Source organism: Anomaloglossus baeobatrachus, chromosome 2 (genome assembly GCF_048569485.1).
Source record: "Anomaloglossus baeobatrachus isolate aAnoBae1 chromosome 2, aAnoBae1.hap1, whole genome shotgun sequence".
Lineage (NCBI taxonomy): Eukaryota > Metazoa > Chordata > Amphibia > Anura > Aromobatidae > Anomaloglossus > Anomaloglossus baeobatrachus.
The window spans coordinates 396,849,706-396,873,979 of NC_134354.1; the positions used below are offsets into that span (position 1 = coordinate 396,849,706).

General features: G+C 43.0%; 1 protein-coding gene across 1 annotated transcript in view; it reads right to left on the reverse strand.

The window, feature by feature from the left end:
- RLF (RLF zinc finger) overlaps nt 1-24,274 on the reverse strand; it is a 41,067-nt gene that overhangs the window by 11,043 nt on the left and 5,750 nt on the right. Inside the window, exons 2-6 of the mRNA XM_075336073.1 lie at nt 12,818-12,972; nt 12,562-12,643; nt 12,060-12,195; nt 7,885-8,087; nt 6,146-6,282 (exon numbers count right to left, since the gene is read on the reverse strand). Coding sequence (XP_075192188.1) covers nt 6,146-6,282; nt 7,885-8,087; nt 12,060-12,195; nt 12,562-12,643; nt 12,818-12,972 — 713 coding nt within the window. The remainder of the gene's footprint in view (nt 1-6,145; nt 6,283-7,884; nt 8,088-12,059; nt 12,196-12,561; nt 12,644-12,817; nt 12,973-24,274) is intronic.

Consider the following 24,274-nt stretch of genomic DNA (forward strand, 5'->3'; position numbering starts at 1 on the left):
GATCTTTCTATAGCAGATATCAGAATGGCGCAGCTGCATATATGGTGCATACAGCACGTATGGGTCTTCATAGCAGTCATATTGATATAAGCAATAATAGACTGGATCGGACGAGTTCTACAGCAGAGCTTTCAAGCCATGCTGATTAAAATTCATTGTGAAGGCACAGGGAGGAAGCGAATCCTGTGTGATCCACTTTACATAGAGGCATTTACGGTCATTGTAATACTGTCTAATCATTACTGCTAATAAGAATTCATACAGAAGATATGGTCTTATAGGGCTGCTCCCTTTGAGATAATGTTCAGCCCTGGAAACAGTTTGTTTAAAAAAATAAACCAGTCTATACTCCCTTTCCCCAAGTGCATCGCCAAGTATCCAACACTGCTCCCAGTGTGTGGCATTGGTTGTGGTGCTATCGACGTGTGTAGCCATTGAGTGAGCTCGGCAGATCTGCCAGTGTAGAGGGAATGCCTACAGCAGAGGCACTGAGCTTACAAATGTGTTGCTGTGCTGTCAAGGGGCAGTCAATGGCAGACACTGAGAACTGCAGTGGAGACTCGCTGGAGCACCTGGTGTGGAGGTCATTATAGCACATGCATAACATTATAAAAACACACAAATAAGGGTACTTTCACACTTGCGTTATTTTCCTTCCGTTACAATCCGCCCTTTTGGGAAACAGCGGAATCCGTTAACGGATTCCGCTGTTTCCCATAGACTTGTATGGTTGACGGATTGTACCAAAAGGAGCTGCGTTGCTTCCGCTGGGCGACGCTCCGTTGCTTCCGCCCAGCGGGAGCAACGCAGCATGTAACGTTATTTTGAGCAGCGGAATCCTCTGGATTTCACTGCGCATGCTCTTTTTTTTTTTTTTTTTTTTTTTAAATCAAACTTTATTTTGGCTCGCGGTGGCCGAACGTTCAGCTGAGCGCCCGGCTGCCGGCAAGCGACAGCGCTCAGCTGAATGACCGGCCACCAGCATGCCCGGCCGCCGGCAAGTCACAGCGCTCAGCTGAGCGCCCGCCCGCCGGCATGCCCGGGCGCCGGCAAGTGACAGCGATCAGCTGATCACCCGGCGGCCGGCTGCAGGGAGCGATCAGCTGATCACCCGGCGGCCGGCTGCAGGGAGCGATCAGCTGATCACCCGGCGGCCGGCTGCAGGGAGCGATCAGCTGATCACCCGGCGGCCGGCTGCAGGGAGCGATCAGCTGATCACCCGGCGGCCGGCTGCAGGGAGCGATCAGCTGATCACCCGGCGGCCGGGAGCGATCAGCTGATCACCCGGCGGCCGGCTGCAGGGAGCGATCAGCTGATCACCCGGCGGCCGGCTGCAGGGAGCGATCAGCTGATCACCCGGCGGCCGGCTGCAGGGAGCGATCAGCTGATCACCCGGCGGCCGGGAGCGATCAGCTGATCACCCGGCGGGCGGGAGCGATCAGCTGATCACCCGGCGGCCGGCTACTGGGAGCAATCAGCTGATCACCCAGCGGCCGGCTGCAGGGAACGATCAGCTGATCGTTCACTATAGTCTGCCGCTGGTAAAACCGGGAAAAAAAAAAAAAAAAAAAAATCAAAACGAATTGCGTTTTGCAGCATCCGTTGCATCCGTTGTGTCACTATATGCAACACATCCGTTGCATCCGTTACACAACGCAATGCAACGGATACCGTTCAACGCAAGTGTGAAAGTAGCCTAAAGCAGTTGCTCCTTATCAAAGTATGTATGCATATATGTATGTGCGCATGTATAAAAATATAATATATATATACACACACACACATTATATATATATATATATATATATATATATATATATATATATATATATACACACACACACACACACACTTCTATTATGTGTGAATACACCCCTCACATTTTTATATGGGATGACACTGATAGAATGTACAGTACTCATTGTCCAGCTTATATAAAAACAGAGTAAACTTTGCGTGTCGTCTAAATAACTCACAGCCATTAATGTCTAAACTGCTGGCAACAAAAGTGATTACTCCCCTAAGTGAAAATGTCCCATCTTTACCCAATTGGCCAGTCTCCCTCCCAGGTGTCATCTGTTGCAAGGTCTCAGGTGTGAAAGGGGAGCAGGTGTATTAAATTTGATATCGCTCACACACTCCCTCATACTGGTCACTGGAGGTTCAATATTTCCATGATGTGACAAGAATTCCCTGAGGAGCTTTCCAACAAATAAATAAATAAATTGAATTTGTGCTCTACATAAAGATGGCCTAGGCTATAAGAAGATTGCCAACACCCTGAAACTGAGCTGTAGCATGAAGGCCAAGACCATTCAGCGGTTTAGCAAGACCGGTTCCACTCAGAACAGGACTCACCAGGGTCGACCAAAGAAACGAAGTGATGTGCTTCACATGTGATTCACTTGTAAAGCGCCATGGAATAAATGGCGCTATAATAATAAATATTATTATTATTATTATTATTATTAATAATAATAATAATGTGCTCAGCATCATATCCAGAGGTTGTATTTTCAAAATAGACGTAAGAGGGCTGCGAGCATTGGTGTAGAGGTAAAGGAATGGGTGTGAGCTTGTCAGTGCTTAGACCATTCGCTGCACACTGCATTACAGTGGTGTGCATGGCTGTTGTCCCAGATGGGAGCCTCTTCTAAAATTATGCACAAGAAAGCCTGCAAACAGTTTGCTGAAGACAAGCAGACTAGAGACATGGTTTATTGGAACCATGTCCTGTGGTCTGATGGGACCAAGATAAACTTATTTGGTTCAGATGGTATCAGCAAGTGTGCTAGAATCAGGTGAGGAGTACAAAGACAAGTATATCTTGCATACAGTCAAGCATGGTGGTGGAGTGTCATGTTTGGGGCTGCATGACTGCTGTTGGCTGTGGGGAGCTACAGCTCATTTAAGAAGCCATAAATCCTAACGTGTACTGTGACATACTGAAGCAGGGCATGATCCCCTCCTTCGGAAACTGGGCCGCAGGGCAGTATTCAACCATGATAACCCCAAACATACTTTCAAGACTACCACTGCCTTGCTAAAGAAACTGAGGGTAAAAGGTCCTAGACTGGCCAAGCATGTCTCCAGACGTAAACACTACTGAACATCTGTGGGGCCTCAAAACGCAAGGTGAAGGAGCAAAAGGTCTCCAACATCCACCACCGCTGTAATGTCATCATGGAGGAGTGGAAGAGGATGTCAGTGGCTCCTGTGAAGCTCTAAGGAACGCCATGCCCAAGAGAATTAAGCTAGTGCTTGAAAATGGTGGCCACACAAAATGTTGACATATGGCCACTTTCACTTAGGGGTGTACTGACTTTTGTTGCCATTGGCTTAGACATTAATGGCTGTGTGTTGAGTCATTTAGAGGGCACGCCAAATTTGCACTGTTATACAAGCTGTACACCGACTACTTTACATTGTATTAACCCCATCACCCCCTGGCGATTTTCAGATTTTGTTTTTGCTCCCCTTCTACCAAGAGCCGAAACGTATTTATTTTTCTGGCAATCTTGCCATATAAAGGCTTGTTTTTTGCAGGACGAGTTGCACTTTTCAATGAAACCATGAGTTTTACCATATAGTGTCCTGGAAAAAAAAGCTAAAAATTCTAAGTGATGAAAAATTGCAAAAAAAAAAAAAGTGCGATTGCATGATTGTTTTGGGGGGTATTTTATTCACCATGTTGACTATATGGTAAAACTGATGTGTTGATATACTACCTCAGGTCAGTACGAGTTCGTAGATACTAAAACATGAAAAAAAATTCAGAAGTTTGGAAAAAAAAAAAAAAAAAAAGGCGCTTATTTTTTTGCGCCATTTTCCACGACCCATAGCGTTCTCCTTTTTCAGGATATGTGGCTCAGTGACGGCAGTTTTTAATGGTACCATTTTTGCGCAGATGCTATGTTTTGATTGCCTGTTATTTTTTGCCGCTACGCAGTTTACATACCAGATTAATTGATTTTATATTTTGATAGGGTGGGTATTTCTGAATGCAGAAATACTAAATGTGTGTATTTATTTTTTTAACAGTTTAATTTTTGATGGAGTGATTTGAAATTTTAGTTTAATTTTTTTTAAAACTTTCACTTCTGTCCCTGTCACATTTTGACTGCGTGATCTAATGGGTTAACAGGTATGGGTAGATCATGGATCCACCTGCATTTGATAAACGCACGGGTCTGCTCTTCTAATCAGCAGACGTGCAGGAATTGCCGCTGGCTCACCGTAGCAGCTTGTGGTAATTACGCCTTCAGGATTTAAGACGTACTGGTATGTCCTGTCGTGAAGGGGTTACATGGGTCATATCTTCAGTGGTGGCCCATTAAAAGAAAGTAACTACAAAAATTTGAGGTGTACTCACGCACTGCGATAGTGTGTATAATTATATACACTGCTCAAAAAAATTAAAGGGAACACTTAACCAACCGAATATAACTCCAAATTAATCAAACCTCTGTGAAATCAAACTGTCCACTTAGGAAGCGACACTGATTGACAATCAATTTGACATGCTGTGGTGTAAATGGAATGGACATCAGATGGAAGTTATTGGCAATTATCAAGACACAGTCAATAAAGGAGTGTTTCTGCAGGTGGGGACCACAGATCACATCTCTGTACAATGCTTTCTGGCTGATGTTTTGGTCACTTTTGAATGTTGGTTGTGCTCTCACACTCGTGGTAGCATGAGACGGACTCTACAACCACACAAGTGGCACAGGTAGTGCAGCTCATCCAGGATGGCACATCAATGTGTGGCAAGAAGGTTTGTTGTGTCTGTCAGCGTAGTGTGCAGAGGATGAAGGCGCTACCAGGAGACAGGCCAGTACACCAGGAGACGTGGAGGGGGCTGTAGGAGGGCAACAACCCAGCAGCAGGACCGCTACCTCCGCCTTTGTGCAAGGAGGAACAGGAGGAGCACTGCCAGAGCCCTACAAAATGACCTCCAGCAGGCCACAAATGTACATGTGTCTGCATAAACGGTTAGAAACCAACTCCATGAGGATGGCATGAGGGCCCGACGTCCACAGATGGGGGGTTGTGCTCACTGCCCAACACCATGCAGGACGCTTGGCATTTGCCACAGAAGACCAGGACTGGCAAATTTGCCACTGGTGCCCTGTGCTCTTCACAGATGAAAGTAGGTTTACACTGAGCCCATGTGACAGACGTGACAGGGGTACGAGCCTGGAGACGCCGTGGAGAGCGATCTGCTGCCTGCAACATCCTTCAGCATGACCGGTTTGGCAATGGGTCAGTAATGGTGTGGGGTGGCATTTCTTTGGAGGGCCGCACAGCCCTCCATGTGCTCCCCAGAGGTAGCCTGACTGCCATTTGGTACCAAGATGAGATCCTCAGACCCCTTGTGAGACTATATGCTGGTGTGGTTGGCCCTGGGTTCCACCTAAGGACAATGCCAGACCTCACGTGGCTGTAGTGTGTCAGCAGTTCCTGCAAGATGAAGACATTGAAGCTATGCACTGGCCCGCCCGTTCCCCAGACCTGAATCCGATTGAGCACATCTGGGACATCATGTCTTGCTCCATCCACCAACTTCACGTTGAACCACAGACTGTCAAGGAGTTGACGGATGCTTTAGTCCAGGTCTGTGAGGAAATCCCTAAGGAGACCATCCGCAACCTCATCAGGAGCATGCCCAGGCATTGTAGGGAGGTCATACAGGCATGTGGAGGATACACACAATACTGAGCCTCATTTTGACTTGTTTCCACTTTAATTTTGTCTTGTTTTGATTTTCATTATGACTTGTTTCCACTTTAATTTTATGGGTGTCTTCAAATCCAGGCCTCCATTGGTTAAAACATTTAATTTCCATCGATTTTTGTGTGATTTTGTTGTCAGCACATTCAACTTTGTACAGAACAAAGAATTCAGTGAGAATATTTCATTCAGATCTAGAATGTTATTTGAGTGTTACCTTTTTTTGAGCAGTGTATATTTAATTTGACATACATACTGTATACACACACACACAAACAATATGATTAAAACAAGTTCCTTTTCTCTTGACATGCATTTCCACACGTATCAGCAGTGACGACAACTGAGGAGTTTCACAGAGGAAAGATTGTGGTTAAGACACAACTTGTGAAAGTGGTAAACAAGCACTCACCAGGAGTAAGACATGACTTCATTTTGTAGCTGCTGTGTAAGATAAGTGGTGCAAAGAATAAATGCAGCATTAACTTGTCCTTCAGATTCCAGATTACATATTGTATCCAAAACATCCTTCCCATCCATTTTTGAAATCTACAGATTATAAAAAGAGGTAAACAAAATGATTGGATATTGCTTGTAAGCCAAACCATATTTCTACACGAGTTTCAGATGAGCTTGTGCTAGCACACAGCAAACAATCTGGAAAAATGGTGTGTCAGCCTAACAGCATAAAAACTGAAGCTGGAGCCACTGACAAGCCATGAGGTACACTTCAGATTAACAAACTTTATAGGGTATACAATCAAAGCTAAAGCCAAACAGAGAAGAGCTAAAAAGCAAGTAACACTGAAGATGACTAGTCAATCTCCACCCTCAAAATATGCGGTATTCCTATGTCCGTAAAAGTCCCGTCTATGAAAATATAAAAAGATTTATCCTACATTGGTAAAACGCTGTAAAAAGGGTTAAAAAAAATAAAGAAACAAAAAAGACACCCCAGAACACTTTGTGGAAAATAAAATAAATATTAGAGGTAGATAAGACTTCAATAAAAACCATCAGCTCACCACGCAAAAAAATAAATAAATCCCACAACACAGCTCCGTTAACGTAAAAGTGAAAACATTGTGGATCTCGGAACATAGCACCACTTTTAGTTTGTTTTAAGAAAAAATACCTACTTTTTCATGCTTTTTTTAAAGCCTCTTCTCATGCTTTTTATCTATTGAGATAGAGGGGGGGGGAGGCATAATTGATATGTTGCTTCTTTTTTTCAGTAAAAGAGCACGAAAAAAAAAAAGCAACGTGGGCACAGCACATCTTGATTCTCAGACTTTGCCTGGAAGATTTTTTCTTTTGCTTTTTTATTAATTAAAAAATGCAAGGAAAGAGGCATGAAAAAAGCCCTGTAGGCACAAGGCAGTAAAAAATAAAAAAAATAAATAAATAAAATAAAAAAATTGGAGAATCACTCAGTCCAGAGAGGATTAGAGGTTGATGACTTTTGTTCCCCATAAGTGCTTGTATTTTGGGCAAATTTTTTTCTTTCCCCCTCGTTGCTAATGTACAGCGCTGTGGAATTAATAGCGCTATATAAATGAATAAATATTATATTATTGAATTTCAGCCAAAGTTTTTGGAATTTGGCTTTTATAAGTTCACCATTTCCATGAAAATTCAACTTTCTCAGCTTTGATGTGGTTGATGTTCATAAAGCAGCTGAGAGGATCTCAGAAACCGTGTAACATTTATTTAAAAAAATTGATATTGGCTGTCCAACTACTCCGACAACAGCTTTACAATCACGATATTTTCCCTGATTTGTACCAATTACAGACTATACTCCTCTCTGGTCCAGGCGCTTTTCCAGAGCTGTGCACGGCATGTGTCCTGGGGTTCGTGTGACGTTTTGTCACAAGCTCTGAAGCAAATCATTGGCCACTTCACTCTCACTTCCTTCAGACATAACTGACATATGGAGGAAGTCAGAGCAGCAGCAGCTCTCACCTCTTCTCAATTACTTTCGTCAGAAGGAAGCAGCCACTTATTTCTAGGGTTCATATGACAATGTTACACAAGTCCTAGGGGAATCCATGCCAGCACCGGAGAACATATGCTGGATTTTACATGGGGAAATATATAGATCTAAAAAGGAGTTGTGCGGGTAGTGAACAACCCCTTTAAACTCCATACCTCTTTAAAAGCGTCTTCATTTGGTAACATTGTACATAGACATGTTATAAAGGACTGTCGGAAAAAGAAATTGCTTGAAGTCTCTGCGGTTTCAGAAAAAAATTTTGACAGGAGCATTGCTTGCTCCATGCAGTTTGTCTTCATTAAATGTTTAATGCGCATCTGTAGAAAACAGGGATCTTCTTGAGATATCCAATTAGAAGCTGCCATGGAGAAACATAAAATAAAAAATTATATATATATAATATGTAACACCATAAAACATACAACTATATAAAGAAATATTCCAAGATGATCAGTATTCTGAAAAATGAAATGCCTGTTCCTTATAGCAAGAGCCTTTAATTCTTGTGATCACCGGTATACCTTGAAGCTTAGGCCGTGTTTTCCAGTCCGTACTCTGATTGTGCTGTATATTGTATATTATTATATTGTGCTTCATATGAAGCTTCGGATAAGGAGACCCATTCTAGTCCAGGCAGCACATCCAGAGTACAGGCTACAAAACACAGAAGTGTGAATCCAGCCTGACCGATATTGTAAAAGAGGCTTCCGCTGAGAAGTACTTCAATAAGAGCATTACACTACCTGTAAAATTCAAAGCAAAAAGGGTTATTCGCGCTATTAACCCCTTTATGATCTTGCGATTTTCCATTTTCTTGCACTATTTTTTCCTCCCCTTCTTACAACAGCCATAACCTTTTTATTTGTCCATCAATATAACCGAGGGTTTGTTTTTTTCAGGATGAGTTGGGCTTGCCTGAGACCCGTAACGTTCTAATATTTCGGAATCTGGGGCCGTGCTACAGCTTTCTTGTCGCACCCTGAAAGTATTTTAGGGTAGTGTGAGACTGTGACCGGGGTTATCTATGACGGCCGGTATGTCTCGCCCCGGTTGTGCTCCCTCCATGATAGAAAGTAACTCCACTACAGGGTTAATGCTGTTTCCCTACAGGCTGAAGGAAGGGTTAATAGGAAACAGGAACGAGGGCAGGTGTGCCGGGTGTGAGGGAGTGAACAGAACTCCCTGAGTTCTCTGCTGGAGAGGCACATGTATATTGTTGTGGACTTTTGTTTTGGACATTAAACCGTGTGCTGTGAACCTTAATGCCTGGATCCCGTGTCTTCTGCTGCGCAGCCGACCACGCTACCTCACAGTAGATACAATATTTTAAATTACAGTGGAACCTTGGATTAAGAGTAACTTGGTTTGAGAGCATTTTGGAAGACACGCAAAGCTTTTTACACATTTGTAATTTGGTTTAAGAGCAATGCTTTGAAATAAGAGCAAATGCCTACTGTTCACACTTCCGGTTCTGTCCGTTTCAACACGCTCTGGAGGTAATTGTCAGTACTGTATACAGTATAACATTATACAGTATATACTATATAGCAGGTCTATCAATTTGCATTTGTGGATACAGTATTGTACTTTCTAACCAGTGCAGCACATTGCTTGTACTGTAATCTGCCTGGGCAGTATTCCTACCCCACATTTGGCTTAGTTCTGCTCTTAATTTGGGGAGAATAGATTTGGGGGGGGTCTGTTTTTTTTGTGTATTGTACTGGAATAATAATTTGTTACATTTATACATTATTTTTTTGTCTCTATAGTATACATCCCGCACACCAACAATTCTATTGGAAGTGCAGTGTAATTTGTTTTATGTTTTTTACTGTACAGTATGTTGTATTAGTGTACTGTAATTATATACGAATACAGTACATTATCTTGTATTACTGTAATAATTTTGTATAAAATCAGTAAATATTTTTGGGTTGTGGAACGAATTGTCTGCATTTCAATTATTTCCTATGGCAAAATTTGCTTTGATATAAGAGTACCATGGTTTAAGAGCACACTCCCGACACCAGTTATGCTCGTAATCCAAGGTTCCACTGTACTTCTTTCAATGTTGTGCCAGACAAACATTCTGGCATTTTGAATTCTTATTTCATAAGCCTCTTTACCGAATGGTTTATTTTATATTTTGATAGAGTGAACATTTGGATTTATTTTCAATACAACAAAAGGAGGAGTGATTTGTACGTGGGTTTTTTTTTTTTTATATGGTATTTACGAGTCACCTTAGGGACTTGAAGTTACGATTGTTGGAATCCTTGTTTTATAAAGAGCAGTGCATCAGAACGGCTTTGTACAGCAGAAGCTATTAATCAAGTCTCGCAGCCAAGTAAGAGTGTTATGATGGACAGAGGGGTCATCAGCCAAACCCCTTGCTGTTATGATAACCCATCAGCGTCCTGTAATCAAGTCACGGGGCCTCCAATGGGAGCAGGAAATTACATGCTCCCCACTGGCGCATGTTAATATCCATCTCAGACAGCGGGATTTAAGATTTAACTAGTTAACAGTCGCAAGTGGATCTTGGTCCACCCGCAGCTGTTAGAGACACGTTTACAGTCGCCATGTGCAGGGAAATAAATGGGATTGGCGTGCGAGCCTACATCAAAGGCAAGGACAGAACTGTGGACATACCAGTACGTCACAGGTCGGAAAGGGGTTGAGATTATTCATCCATGTGCAATCAGTTTTTTCTCAGCAGCTATTAGTCATTTACTGGACCATTTACAGTGTTCTCTACTACATGATATAATTGTGTTCATAAAAACGGATGTCACTAGGATGGTCCGTGTGTTTTTTCTCGCACCTATAGATCTGCATTGGTGAATCTCGCACAAGATACCTGAGCAATCGCAGCATGCTGTGATTTTTTTTTTTCTTCAGCTGAGGAAAAACAAAAAAAACCTTAAAAAAAACCCCGCAGATCGGAGCCGACTCATTGATTAACATTGGTTCGAGACCAATGCGAGACTCTCTCACATTGCAATTGTGCGAGCCATACGCAAGAGTTTCTCCAGCCTAAGCAAACATTTGAGGCACATTGGGTCTTTTACTTTGGAGTCACACTGGACTTTCTTATCTGAACTTAGAACATACAAACAGATATTGTACACATTACCATTTATGCACTGCAGCCTCATGTGTGGTTTCACTGAATGCGGTGTGCTAACGTATGAGCAATAGTGTGATCTGCTGCTCTATTCTAATGCTCTGAACGCCAGTGGTTGTCTATGGGTACATTTCTTCGAGCTTTTTAAAAACGATTGTACTTTATCTGCGCCTTGAAAATACAGTGGAACCTCAGTTTACGAGTAACTTGGTGTGCGAGTATTTCGCTATACGAGCAAAGCTTGCTGTAAATTTGTAACTCAGTTTACGAGCAAGCTTTGCTGTACGAGCACAATACTCACTGCACACATTTCCAGATCTGTACTTTCACCGCGCTCTGACCCGCTCTTGCAGTACACACACACACACACACACACACACACACACACCTTACCTTCTGTTCCCTCGCCGGCCTCCTGGTTCTTGTAGTTCGCAGGTACAGGATGTGTATCAGGTAACCATCGCGACCAATGCCTGAGCTTCCGCTGCCAGCGCGCTGATGCCAAAGGCAGGAGCCGCTTGCTTCTGATTAGTCAGCACGCTGCCTTTGAGAAGCGGCTGACAGCGGAAGTTCCTCCATCATCGCGATGGTTAACCGATACACATCCGCTTCTCAAAGGCAGCGTTCTGACAGCGGAAGCTCCGGCATCGGTCGCGACGGTTACCCGACACATATCCTGTACCGGCGAACTACAAGAACCAGGAAGCCGGCGAGGGAAAAGAAGGTAAGGTGAGCATAATAGGTGTGTGTGTGTGTGTGCGTGCATGCGTGTTTGTGTGTGGAATGGCACAATAGGGGATCAGGATGGGACCTTGCACAAGTTGTGGAATGAATTGTCTGAGCTTGCATTATTCCCTATGGGAAATTTTGCTTTGCTAGACGAGTAACTTGGTTTACAAGCACACTCCCAGAACGGATTGTTCTCGTAAACCAAGGTTTCACTGTAGTTGAATTTAATTCCTTGATTATAAGGATTTATATTTAATAATTTATTGCCCCCATTAACAAAACATTTGTTGCTACTTTTTCAGCTGGGTGGTCAATAACCCTTCATTTTTAATGCCATTCACCTTTGCCAGTGGTGGATTCTTAAAGTTGCAGTTTCTGAGCGGGAAGGATAGTAGTGCCCTGGTGGACAGTGCTGTAGAGATTTAAAATACCTGAAAAATTACCTACTGGTAAACGCATACTTGGCATTCTCACCTTCTTCACCCTGTACTGTCTGCCGAGACAGGATTTTAACAAGAACTGGATGTTGCCAGGCCCCTCCATGCTTGATGTTATCAACCAATAACTGCAAATTACCATGTCCAAATTCAATTAATATGGCCTGAGCATCCTAAATAACAGAAAAAAAAAAAAAAATCTTAGTAACAGTATTTTATGTGAAAAATAATCTTTTTTTTGTTTTATTAATCTGACAACATCAGTAAAGAATACTTAATATGATGAGTAATATAGGTGTTCTCATTCTTCAGAATGAAGCATATGCAGCAGGGCTGTCACTTCAGCATCAAGGCAAGCGGGAATGCTCTATGTGGACGTATGGAGGGCAGTCCTGCCATTAGTATTTACTCCAGAATTTGGTGCGCCCTGTACAGGGAGGACTAGCATGACAACTCCGCATTAATTCTCACTTATTGCTATAGGAGAAATTACATTAGTGGCAAAGGTACAAGAAGCCAAAAGTAAAGCTCCAGCTTACCAGAACAGACTTTTTAAATTGCAACCCAAAGTCACATAAAAAGTCCTCTTCATTCATGCAAAGAATCACTTCAAAGCAACTCCTGAAGAAAAACAAAAGATGGCATACCGTTAAATATGGATTTTATACAGACATGGAAAAGCACATTTCCAAACAGGGTACAGAAGAGAAATTGAAATGGAAAGGACAACACAAATGTAAAAAAGTGTTCACAAAGATGGAAGAAGGGGAAAGCTGTGCACGATATGTCACTTACAATACAAGTCTCTCAATAAGTAGCAGAACATCTTCACACTCCGTGGTCAGGTAAGGTCGGGCGTCTGCAAAGCTTCTCAGAGCGGCTCCATACACATCGGAGTAAAGTCTGAGATTTTCAGATGGTGTATGATCTTCAGTGCTTTGCAGTAATACCTAGATGGGGAAAGAACCAGGGATGGGTAATCAGGCAGAAATTGGGACTCAAAAAAATAAACAAACATTCACTTCACATTTGGGCAGTACATTAAAGCGAAACAGTTCCAGGAGAACATTCAGTAGAACACGAGTCTAGATAATCCCCCCCATCCCCTTTACAAAGGCTAGATATAACACCCCTCTGGTACCAGCTCCATTCCAGCAATGTCAGAAAATTTATTTTTACAAGTTACGCGTTTCAGAGACATCTCCATCTCCTTCATCAGGGAAAAAAAATAATAATTTTTCCTGATGGAGACTGAGATGTCTCTGAAACGCGTAGACTTGTAAAAATAAAAAGGAAATCTTTTTAATCTACTACATCTGTGGTTTTTAGCAGGGCTGTGGAGTCGGTAAGCCAAACCTTCGACTCCGACTCCTCAAATTCTCTTGCACCGGCTCCGACTCCGGCTCCGGCTCCGACTCCGGCTCCGACTCCGGCTCCGACTCCGGCTCCGGCTCCGGCTCCGACTCCGGCTCCGACTCCGGCTCCGACTCCGGCTCCGACTCCGGCTCCGACTCCGGCTCCGACTCCGGCTCCGACTCCGGCTCCGACTCCTACATATATTGCTTATAGTTAGGTGAAAAATTTATTGTAGTACATGAATATGTGTATGTGAACATCAGACATTTAATAATTTTTATGATACAATAATCAAGATATTTGGATAGAACATAAAATATATTTATTGGAATACAACTTTAGAACACAAAAAACTGTAATAAATTGTAAATATGTAATACACTATGTAATATACAGTAGATTACATATATATCTTGTGTGTGTGTGTATATACACTGTATATATATATATATTATATATATTACATATTTACAATTTATTAGTTTTTTTGTGTTCTAAAGTTGTATTCCAATAAATATTTTATGTTCTATCCAAATATCTTGATTATTGTATCATAAAAACAATTAAATGTCTGATGTTCACATTGTACTACAATAAATTTTTCACTTAAATATAAGCATTATACTAAATGTTGTTATTTAGTAAAATATTCAGCACATTCTGCATTGCACTCCTGTCCCCAATTTATTATATATTTTAGGAGTCGGAGTCGGTGCATTTTATACCGACTCCGACTCCACCAAAATGAGCTCCGACTCCGACTCCACGACTCCGACTCCGACTCCACAGCCCTGGTTTTTAGCGCGGCGCAAAACCCGTTTCTTTTCTCTTTATATATTTTATAACGTTATCTCAGGGCCGCTGCTAACCACTAAACACTCACAAGCTTGTGAAAGGTGTTGTGACTGGCACAACCTCACCAGGTGAGTGTATTCCTTTATATCATTTCTATCCCCATACCAGGTAACACCCTATTTGTGCTTTTTTCCCCACCACAGTATTCCAGCAATGTCAACAGTGCCTGTCCTGGGGATCATATAACATTGTTATGACACATGATCCTTGAAAGCCAATCAGCGCTGGCATAACTCTCCCCACCTTTGGACAGCTCACTTACATCCGGAGGGAGTATTGCTGCTCTCACTTCCTCTGGATGTATGGGATACGTCCGAAGATGGGAAAGTGAAGTAGCTACTACATAATGTCACTGGATCCCTGGGAGAGTTAGTGCCAACACTACTGGAACAGTGCCAGAATTAAAGGGTAGTTGAAATTTTATTATTTTACAAGGAAACGTAGGCATACAGAAGAACTCCTTTAAGGAAGATCTGCCTTCACTGAATACAGATTTTACACATAAACTGAGAGTTAATGATCTGTACTGGAGTATAAAGAAGCAGACTTCTCTGCCAAGTTATATTACAAACTTGTTCATTTTTATATGTACTATTGATTTCGATTTATATAATAAAAATGTAAAAACTGCAATTACTTTTAAAAAGTAAACTGATCACTTGAATTTAAACTGACAGTATAATATTATAGTGCTTATTTATAACCATGCCCATGTTTGAGAAAATATGAGCAAAAAGTTCTAAAAACAGCAAGTGCACAGATGCAGCCCAAGACTACAGGCTGCAGCCCCCAGCCCTGCGCTTATTTTAGCTGTGAATCAAAACAGGAGGAACCGCATGTGGGCTGTTTTTTTTTTTAATTATTAAAAAAAAAGGGGGCATACAAGCCACCCAATTTTGATACCCAGAAAATATAAATCTGGACAGCAGAGGGCTGGTATTCTCAGGCTGGGGAGGGCCATAATTATGCCCCCTAGCCTGAAACTAGCAACCTGCAGCTGCCTGGGATTGTCGCATCCATTAGAACCAGCTCTTCCTGATTGCCACCGCACCAGGGCAATCGGAGTATTGAGGGGGTTAATGGTAGCCCACAGCTGCCACTAAGTGCTAGATTAGTAATGCTAGGCATCTGCCTATAAGACCTCCCCCCATCACTAATCTGTAAGTTAAATAAAAACAAACATCGAAAAAAATCCTTTATTTGGAATAAGATACAAAAAAAAAAAACCCTCTTTCACCACTTTAACCCCCAAAACACCCCTGCAGGTCCAACGTAATCCACACGAGGTCCCACGACGACAATTCAGCTCTGCTACATCTGAATCACATCGAGCGGCCATAATGCATGACTGCCCACTGTGAGTGCAGACAGAGAATGACTGAGCCGCGATCAATGGTGAGGTCACTCAGGTTATTTGCGGTCACAGCTGGACGTTCTCACAGTCCTCCACCTGTGACCGCAAATCACCTGACCTCAGGAGATCTCATTCTACTCTGTGAACTCTCCTACATCTCCTGGCAGAACACCGATTTTTTTTTATTTTGTCAATAGATGCAGATTTAGTGCTGAAATTTTCACACTATATTCATGCATCCAATTAACACCTCCTGGCAAAAAGAAACACAAACACAAAAAACCCCACCAGGGTCATTCCGTGTCAAGTGGAACAGTTTTAAAAATCGTCCCCACTCGACGTTCTCCGATTTTGCTGAAAATTTATAAGGATGTACATGTATGTTTGAAAAGAGGTTCTGTAAATTTTTAGGGCCAGATCTCAAATATATTGGGCACTGTTGACCTTTCACTGGAGGGTCCACCAAGCCTGAGGCTTCAGCTAAGAGGATTTTGCAAACTTTGGCACATAGCCATTAGAGTTCTATACTGGCTATGATGCTGAAATTTGGCATACTAGCTCAACTTTTGCTGCTAAACGCGATAAAATTATTACCGGCTATGACAAAACAATATTTCGGCCGCAATTTTGTGTCAAAGTAGCTTGTAAAACGCCTCGCATAAAATTTATGCCAAACTTTGCCCATATATAACTCAAGACCAAAAACCAATAGGAACTGGTGCTTTGCCCTGTACACCAAACATCTACATGACTTTGCATTGCTGCAATATCACGGTCAAAGCATATGTATTTGTGGAAATATTCACACCCACAGAAGATGAAAAACTAAAAAAAAAAAAAAAAAAAGGAATTTTACCTATTTTTAGGTCAAATTTCCCAAAAAGGGTACCCCTAAAATATATTAATTCTGTTATCATTTGAAAGAGCACATTTTTCTCTACAAGGATCATTGGGGGTTTTTTTGGAGTCTCTCCATTTAAGAAAAGAAAAATGCCGCTGAACATGGTGTTATTTATTAATACGCAATGAATGCTAACTGCACTATTCAAACCCTTGTATTGGTCCATGGTGGTTATACCACAACCAATTCACTAAGAATTGGTATTATAATCCTATTAAGAATTGTAATAATGCTGTCTTTCGAGAATTGGCAGCCCCATCGCCTAGGAGCCATGGCTGATAGCCGTGCAAGGCAAGTCGCGGGTGGTCTCTTTATCGCAGGTTCCAAAGCCTGAGGGTGGGTGTCTTTGCCTAGATCCCAAGCCTAATATTGGGGATCTTTTGTTGGTTCCCAAGCCATAATGTTCAGTCTAAGTAAGTGGTCTGGAATTGTTGCTGAATTTGCAACATAATGGGTTCAGAGAAGCTGTATTGTCGCCCATTGCTGTTGCAGCTGGTGCTGGAATTATTGCAATGATTGACTGCTCGGGAATCCAGCATGTATCATTTCTCACAGGCCAGTGACAGAAGCTAGCTGCTCCATGAGGATGCATAAAATGTATTAATGCATCATGGTCGTCGACTGAAATTTCAGAAATATTTCCAATCCACCAGTTCCTATCGTAAATGCAGGCAATGTATTGCCCTGGCAGGAGGTTTGCAATTGGCACAAAAGGCATTTCTGATCTGACAGATCCATCTACATGGGCAATGGAAGATGAAGGGTCATTTCACACCCTTGAAATGCCAATCTTTTTGTCATCAATTTCATTCTCCATCACTAAAAAATAAATAATATATGCATTAAAATGTAACAATAGTCAATAGGTTTATAGGTTTTTGATTATAATAGACATTGCTAGCAACAATACAACTCTAACATGTGATAAGAATCTGAAAATCCAACACAAAATCAATGCATTATGTGCATACATAACACCATGTTCAGTGGCATTTTTCTTTTCTTAAATGGAGAGACTCCAAAAAAAACCCCAATGATCCTTGTAGAGCAATATGTGCTCTTTCAAATGATAACAGAATTAATATATTTTAGGGGTACCCTTTTTGGGAAATTTGACCTAAAAATAGGTAAAATTCGTTTTTTTTTTTTTTAAGTTTTTCATATGTGGGTGTGAATATTTCCACAAATACATATGCTTTGACCGTGATATTGCAGCAATGCAAAGTCATGAAGATGTTTGTTGTACAGGGTAAAGCACCAGTTCCTATTGGTTTTTGGTCTTGAGTTATATATGGGCAAAGTTTGGCATAAATTTTATGCGAGGCGTTTTACAAGCTACTTTGACACAAAATTGCGGCCGAAATATTGTTGTCATAGCCGGTAATAATTTTATTGCGTTTAGCAGCAAAAGTTGAGCTAGTATGCCAAACTTCAGCATCATAACCAGTATAGAACTCTAATGGCTATGTGCCAAAGTTTGCAAAATCCTCTTAGCTGAAGCCGCAGACTTGGGGGGGGGGGGCCTCCAGTGAAAGGTCAACAGTGCCCAATATATTTGAGATCTGGCCCTAAAAATTTACAGAACCTCTTTTCAAACATACATGTACATCCTTATAAATTTTCAGCAAAATCGGAGAACGTCGAGTGGGGACCACTGGTCCACTTGACACGGAATGACCCACCACATAAAAAAAAAAAAAAAAAAACTTTTTACCAGGAGGTGTAGATTGGGTGCATAAATATGGTGTAAAACTGTCATCACCAAATTTGCATCTCTTGGCCCAAAAATGCAAAAAAGAAAACCCACTGTTTTTCTGCCAGGAGTTGCAAATTTGGTGCTGATATCTGGTGCAGACATTTCAGTACTAAATTTGCACCTTCTGGCATCAAAACGAGTTTAAAAAAACCAAACCAAAAAAACCCACTTTTTTGGCAGGAGGTGTAGATTGGGTGCATATATATGGTGTAAAATTTTCAGCCCCAAATCTACATCTCTTAAGAAAAAAACCCCGACTGTTTTCTGCCAGGAGATGCAGGTCTCACCTGAGGTGAGGTCACCTGCAGTCACAGGCGATGGACCATGGGAACCTCCAGCTGTGACAGCAAATAACCTGAATGAGGTCACCTCTGAGTGTCTGCCTGCAGTTACAGCATTCGGTCATGATCCGTGATCGCGAGCTGTGCCTCAGATGTAGCAAGAGCTGGAATCGTCGTGGGACCTCGTGTGTATTACGTCAATCCTGCAGGGGTGTTTTGGGGGTTAATTAAGTGGTGAAAGATGGTGTTTTTTGTCTTATTGCAAATAAAGGATTTTTTTAATTGTTTGTGTTTATTTACTTTCACTTACACATTATTAATAAGGGGGTGTCATCTCAGACGCATCCATTACTAATCTAGGGCTTTGTGGCAGCTGTGGGCTGTTATTAATCCCTCATTACCACGATTGCCATCACACTAGGGCAATCGGGAAGAGCCGGGTAAAGAGTCGGGCTTGTCGCATCTATTGGATACGACAATCCCAGGTGGTTGCAGGCTGCCATTTTTAGGCTGGGGGGTGGTTCAATAAGCATGGCCCTCCCCAGTCTGAGAATACCAGCCACCAGCTTGTCTGGGTATCAAAATTGGGGGACCACGTGTCGTGTTTTTTTTTTTAAATGTATTATTATTAATAATAATAAAAAGCCGCATGTGATTGTTCTTATTTTGATGCAGAGCCAAGATAAGCACAGGGCTAGAGGCTGCAGATGGCTGGGTATCATAATATGGGGGGACCCCACGGCAACTGCTTAATTTTATGCCACGATACTGACCCGCAGACAGCACTTGTGATTGTTTACAGGCAGACACTGTCACACAGGCTGGGGGGCACATCTGACTACAACCAAGCACAAACACCAGGACAGCCTGTGGGCGGGGAATGAAGTGGATATGGATAAGCAATAATGAGCGGCCCAGGAAGTGAAGGAAAGGCCGCAGGAGCAGTTACAGCCGCGCCAGAGCCTTTGTAAGTATGACGCGATCGTTTTATTCCTATTTTTTTTAATTTTTTTTCTAACTTTTCTAGTGCCGGATCTACACACAGTATTGCAGGCCCAGCACCGGGGTACCTTTTAGGGTGCTTTCACACATCCGGATTTTTGCTCTGCGGCACAATACGGCGTTCTGCATAAAAACCGCCACCGGCTCTTGTAACGCCGGTGGCGGTTTTTTTTTGCATAGACTTACATTAGTGCCATATTGTCTCGCAGGGGCTTGCGTTCGGTCCGGTTTTGGCCGCATGCGGCAGATTTAGCCGATGCGGCGGCCGGATCGAACGTCCCCTGCAACGTTTTTTGCTCCGGCAAAAAACACCGCATCGCGCCGCTGCGGCGCATTTTTCAATGCATACCTATGGAGGCCGGATGCGGCGCGATGCCGAAAAAACACCGCATCCGGTCGCTGCATGCGGTTTTTTCCACTGCGCATGCTCAGTAGCATGCCGCAACCGGAAAAAAACGGACGGGCCGCATGTAAAAACTTATGCAAAGGATGCGGTGTTTTCGCCGCATCCGTTGCATAGTTTTCACAGCCGGATTGAGCCGCAGGGCTCAAACCGGATGTGTGAAAGTAGCCTTAACCCCTTAACGACCGCGGGCCGTAAAATTACGTCCTAAATGACATAATCTTACTGCCCGCGGTCCTCCGGCGGCAGCATGCTGCGATCGGCACACATCTCAGCTGATTTTCACAGCTGAGATGTGTGCCTGCTAGGCACGAGCAGAATCGTTATCTGCTCGTGCCGATTAACCCCTTATAATGGCGCTGTCAATACATGACAGCGCCATTATAAGCGCAATCGCGGTAAAGTTTTACTTACCGCCGAAACCGGAAGTCACGTGACGCGATCACGTGACTCCCGATAGTTGTCATGGTAGTACAGGGTCATGTGATGACTCCTGTACTACACATGAATTGGTTTCACTTTCGCTGTGCCCGGGGCACAGCAAAAGAGAAAGACAGCGTATCTGCTGTTTACAGCCTTCCAGCTGTGATCAGCAGATACTGCAGAGCGATCGGAATGCTGATCGCAATAGCCCCCTAGGGGGACTAGTAAAATAAAAAAAAAAAGTAAAAAAATAAGTTTTAAAAAATTAAAAAAAAACCTAAAAGTTCAAATCACCCCCCATTCGCCCCATTGAAAATTAAAGGGTTAAAAAAATAAAAAATATACACACATTTGGTATCGCCGCGTTCAGAAACGCCCGATCTATCAAAATATAAAATCAATTAATCTGATCAGTAAACGGCGTAGCGGCAAAAAAATTCCAAACGCCAAAACGACGTTTTTTTGTCGCCACAACTTTTGCGCAAAATGCAATAAGAGGCGATCAAAACGTAGCATCTGCGCAAAAATGGTACCGGTAAAAACGTCAGCTCGAGACGCAAAAAATAAGCCGTCATTGAGCCTAAGATCCCGAAAAATGAGAACGCTACGGGTCACGGAATATGGCGTAAAACGTGCGCCACTTTTTTCGGACAAACTTCCGATTTTTTTTTAACCCCTTATATAAAAGTAAACCTATACATGTTTGGTGTCTACGAACTCGCACTGACCTGAGGCATCACACCCACACATCAGTTTTACCATATAGTGAACACAGTGAATAAAATATCTCAAAAACTATAGTGCTATCGCACTTTTTTTGCAATTTTTCAGCATTTGGAATTTTTTTGCCATTTTCTAGTACACAATATGGTAAAACTGATGGTTTCATTTAAAAGTACAGCTCGTTCCGCAAAAAATGAGCCCTCACATGACCATATTGACTGAAAAATAAAAAAGTTACGTCTCTCAGAAAAAGAATGGCGAAAAAAAAAAACGGAAAGCGAAAAATCGGCCGGTCGTGAAAGGGTTAAACTGCATGGATCCGGACTTTTACAGTCCAGTCTGGGTCCACCCATCACTAAGAAGGGAAGGCATGCTTACAGACAGGAGACCATGACTCTTTACTGCCACATGGTTAGATTACTACTAACAAGCAATGGTAGACCATATCAGAAGCTTATAGAGAATAAGAGAACTCAACAAGTTTCTATGCTATCTAAACCATGAATCAGACAGCCAGTGTGTTGCATCTGTGTATTTTTTTTCCACTCAAACCCTGCAGCAATTCAGAGAAACAAACTTTGAAAAGTGGGCCAGACACCTTATGTCATGTACTACTAGTCCTAGGGGCTGATCCCTGGTGGATTCTCTCTGCCCAGCTCCCCTATACAGATAGAGAAAGGTCAAGTCATTATGGGGATGCAGGGCAGGGAGAAGGTAGGCCTTTCAAAGTATGTCTTCTCTGATGAGTAAAGTACAGTAGTAAAAATATTCAAGTCTGCAATAATACAGCAGGTGTCCTTCATGCAGCTCGTGACTCGCGCAGTAGGAATCTAATGCAAGGTTCCCGTTAGTCAATTAAGCATGAGTGACTGCTTCCTCTTAAAAACAGGAACCTGGACGTAAAGCCTATTATACAGTATACTAAGAAGCAAAACTATGTTGGGACAATAGTTATTTTATGGAGTTATGAATGGGAGGGGGGTAGCAAAAATGCCTTGTGTGCACATCGCCTTAATGAGGTGTAAGATGCCCTGTACACATTAGATAGCTGAAGGCTAGTTCACCCGACAGCTAGCTCTCCGACTTCTCCATACCCCAGAGCACTCCGGCTCCAGAGTTCTCTGTGACAGAGCCTCCATACACAGATTGGCAGACAAACCCTATTGGCAGGTCCAGCAAAATCAAAGAGGTGGTTCAACCCCTTGTCATTACCAGCCACATCGATATTATGTTGAGAAATAAGGCTTCTCTCAAATACCTTGGGTTGCCAATATTGCCTCTGAGCGGAGCTATTCTGGTCCGCTCACTCCCTTCATGTGAACCCTGGGCTCTGTTACCTCTGATGTCCAGTGATATCAACCGAGTTGGGCCAGAGCCTTCCTGAGTGACTGGGCTGTGAGTGGCGTGTCATCGCTCATCACAGCCCATCATCTCCCTGCTCTCTCCTTCACTGCAGAGCCGCAAGCAGGAGAGGAGCTGGGCTGGGATGAGCGGTGAAACGCTGCCCACAGCCCAGCAATTCATGGAGACTGGGCCCGGCTGCGGTGATGTCAGGTCAACAGGAAGTTGACGTGACATCACAGGTCACGCGATAGGGATGAGCAGACCGCAATAGTGCCACTCACAGGCACTACTGGCAACACAAGGTATTTTACCTTGTTTCTCAACATAATGTGGCCAGTAATGAAAAGGGGTGAACCACCTCTAAGGGTACCTTCACACTTTAGCGATGCAGCAGCGACCCGACCAGCGATCTGACCTGGTCAGGATCGCTGCTGCATCGCTACATGGTCGCTGGTGAGCTGTCAAACAGCCAGATCTCACCAGCGACCAGTGACCAGCCCCCAGCCAGCAGCGACGTGCAAGCGACGCTGCGCTTGCACGGAGCCGGCGTCTGGAAGCTGCGGACACTGGTAACTAAGGTAAACATCGGGTATGGTTACATTAGTTACCAGCGCACACCGCTTAGCGCTGGCTCCTTGCTCTCCTAGCTACAGTACACATCGGGTTAATTAACCCGATGTGTACAGCAGCTACATGTGCAGAGAGCCGGAGCCGGCAGCACAGGCAGCGTGAGAGCTGCGGAGGCTGGTAACTAAGGTAAATATCGGGTAACCACCTTGGTTACCCGATGTTTATCTTGGTTACAGCTTACCGCAGCTGCCAGATGCCAGCTCCTGCTCCCTGCTTGCTTCATTTCGTCGCTTTCTCGCTGTCACACACAGCGATCTGTGTGTCACAGTGGGAGAGCGCCTTTGAAGAAAACGAACCAGGGCTGTGTGTAACGAGCAGCGATCTCGCAGCAGTGGCCAGATCGCAGCTTAGTGTCACACACAGCGAGATCGCTAATGAGGTCACTGCTGCGTCACAAAAAGCGTGACTCAGCAGCGATCTCGGCAGCGAGCTCGCTGTGTGTGAAGCACCCCTAAGTCTGATATATAAGGGGGACCTTGAGTGACCCAAGTGGGGCCTCCAGGGTAAAACCTGTAAGCGTTTCCACTTATATGCACAAGCAGATATATTCTGCAACATTCCAAAATTTCTGTACATTATTTTTAGGGATTATTAGGTAAATCCTTCTAAAGCAACATTGCATGGTAAAATATTATAGTTCTCTAATGTGCCTAACATATTGCAAGGATACAAATTCTGTAATGCAACAATTTGTAATAGAATTAAATATTATATATATTTAGATTATAGCCAAACATATGAAAAATAAATACAATGACCGACATTTTGCTAAAAATGAAGAAAAAATAAAGTATCTATAAAGGGATCTGTACATCAAAACGACACCTACAGTTTTATAAGATCTTGTGAATCCAACTAATAAAAGCCAGAAGTGCCATCAACCTTAGGCTGCTTTCACACATCAGTTTTTTCTCATCAGGCACAATCCAGCAAAAATGGATCCGGCGTCTGTTGCCGCCGGATCAGTTTTTTTCCCCATAGACTTCTATTAACGCCAGATGGCCCTTGCGTTCCATCCGGCTTTCGCTGGATCCGGCAAAATCTGCTTGTCCGGTGGCCAGATGGAACGCTGAGGGGAACGTTTGTCTCCGACGAAAAACGTATCGCGCCAGATCCAGCGTGTTTTATAATGGAAGCTTATAGACGTCGGATCCGGCGTAATGCGGCAAAAAAAAAAAAAACAAAAAAAAAAAAAAAAAAAAAACTGATACGGCCGCCGAATCG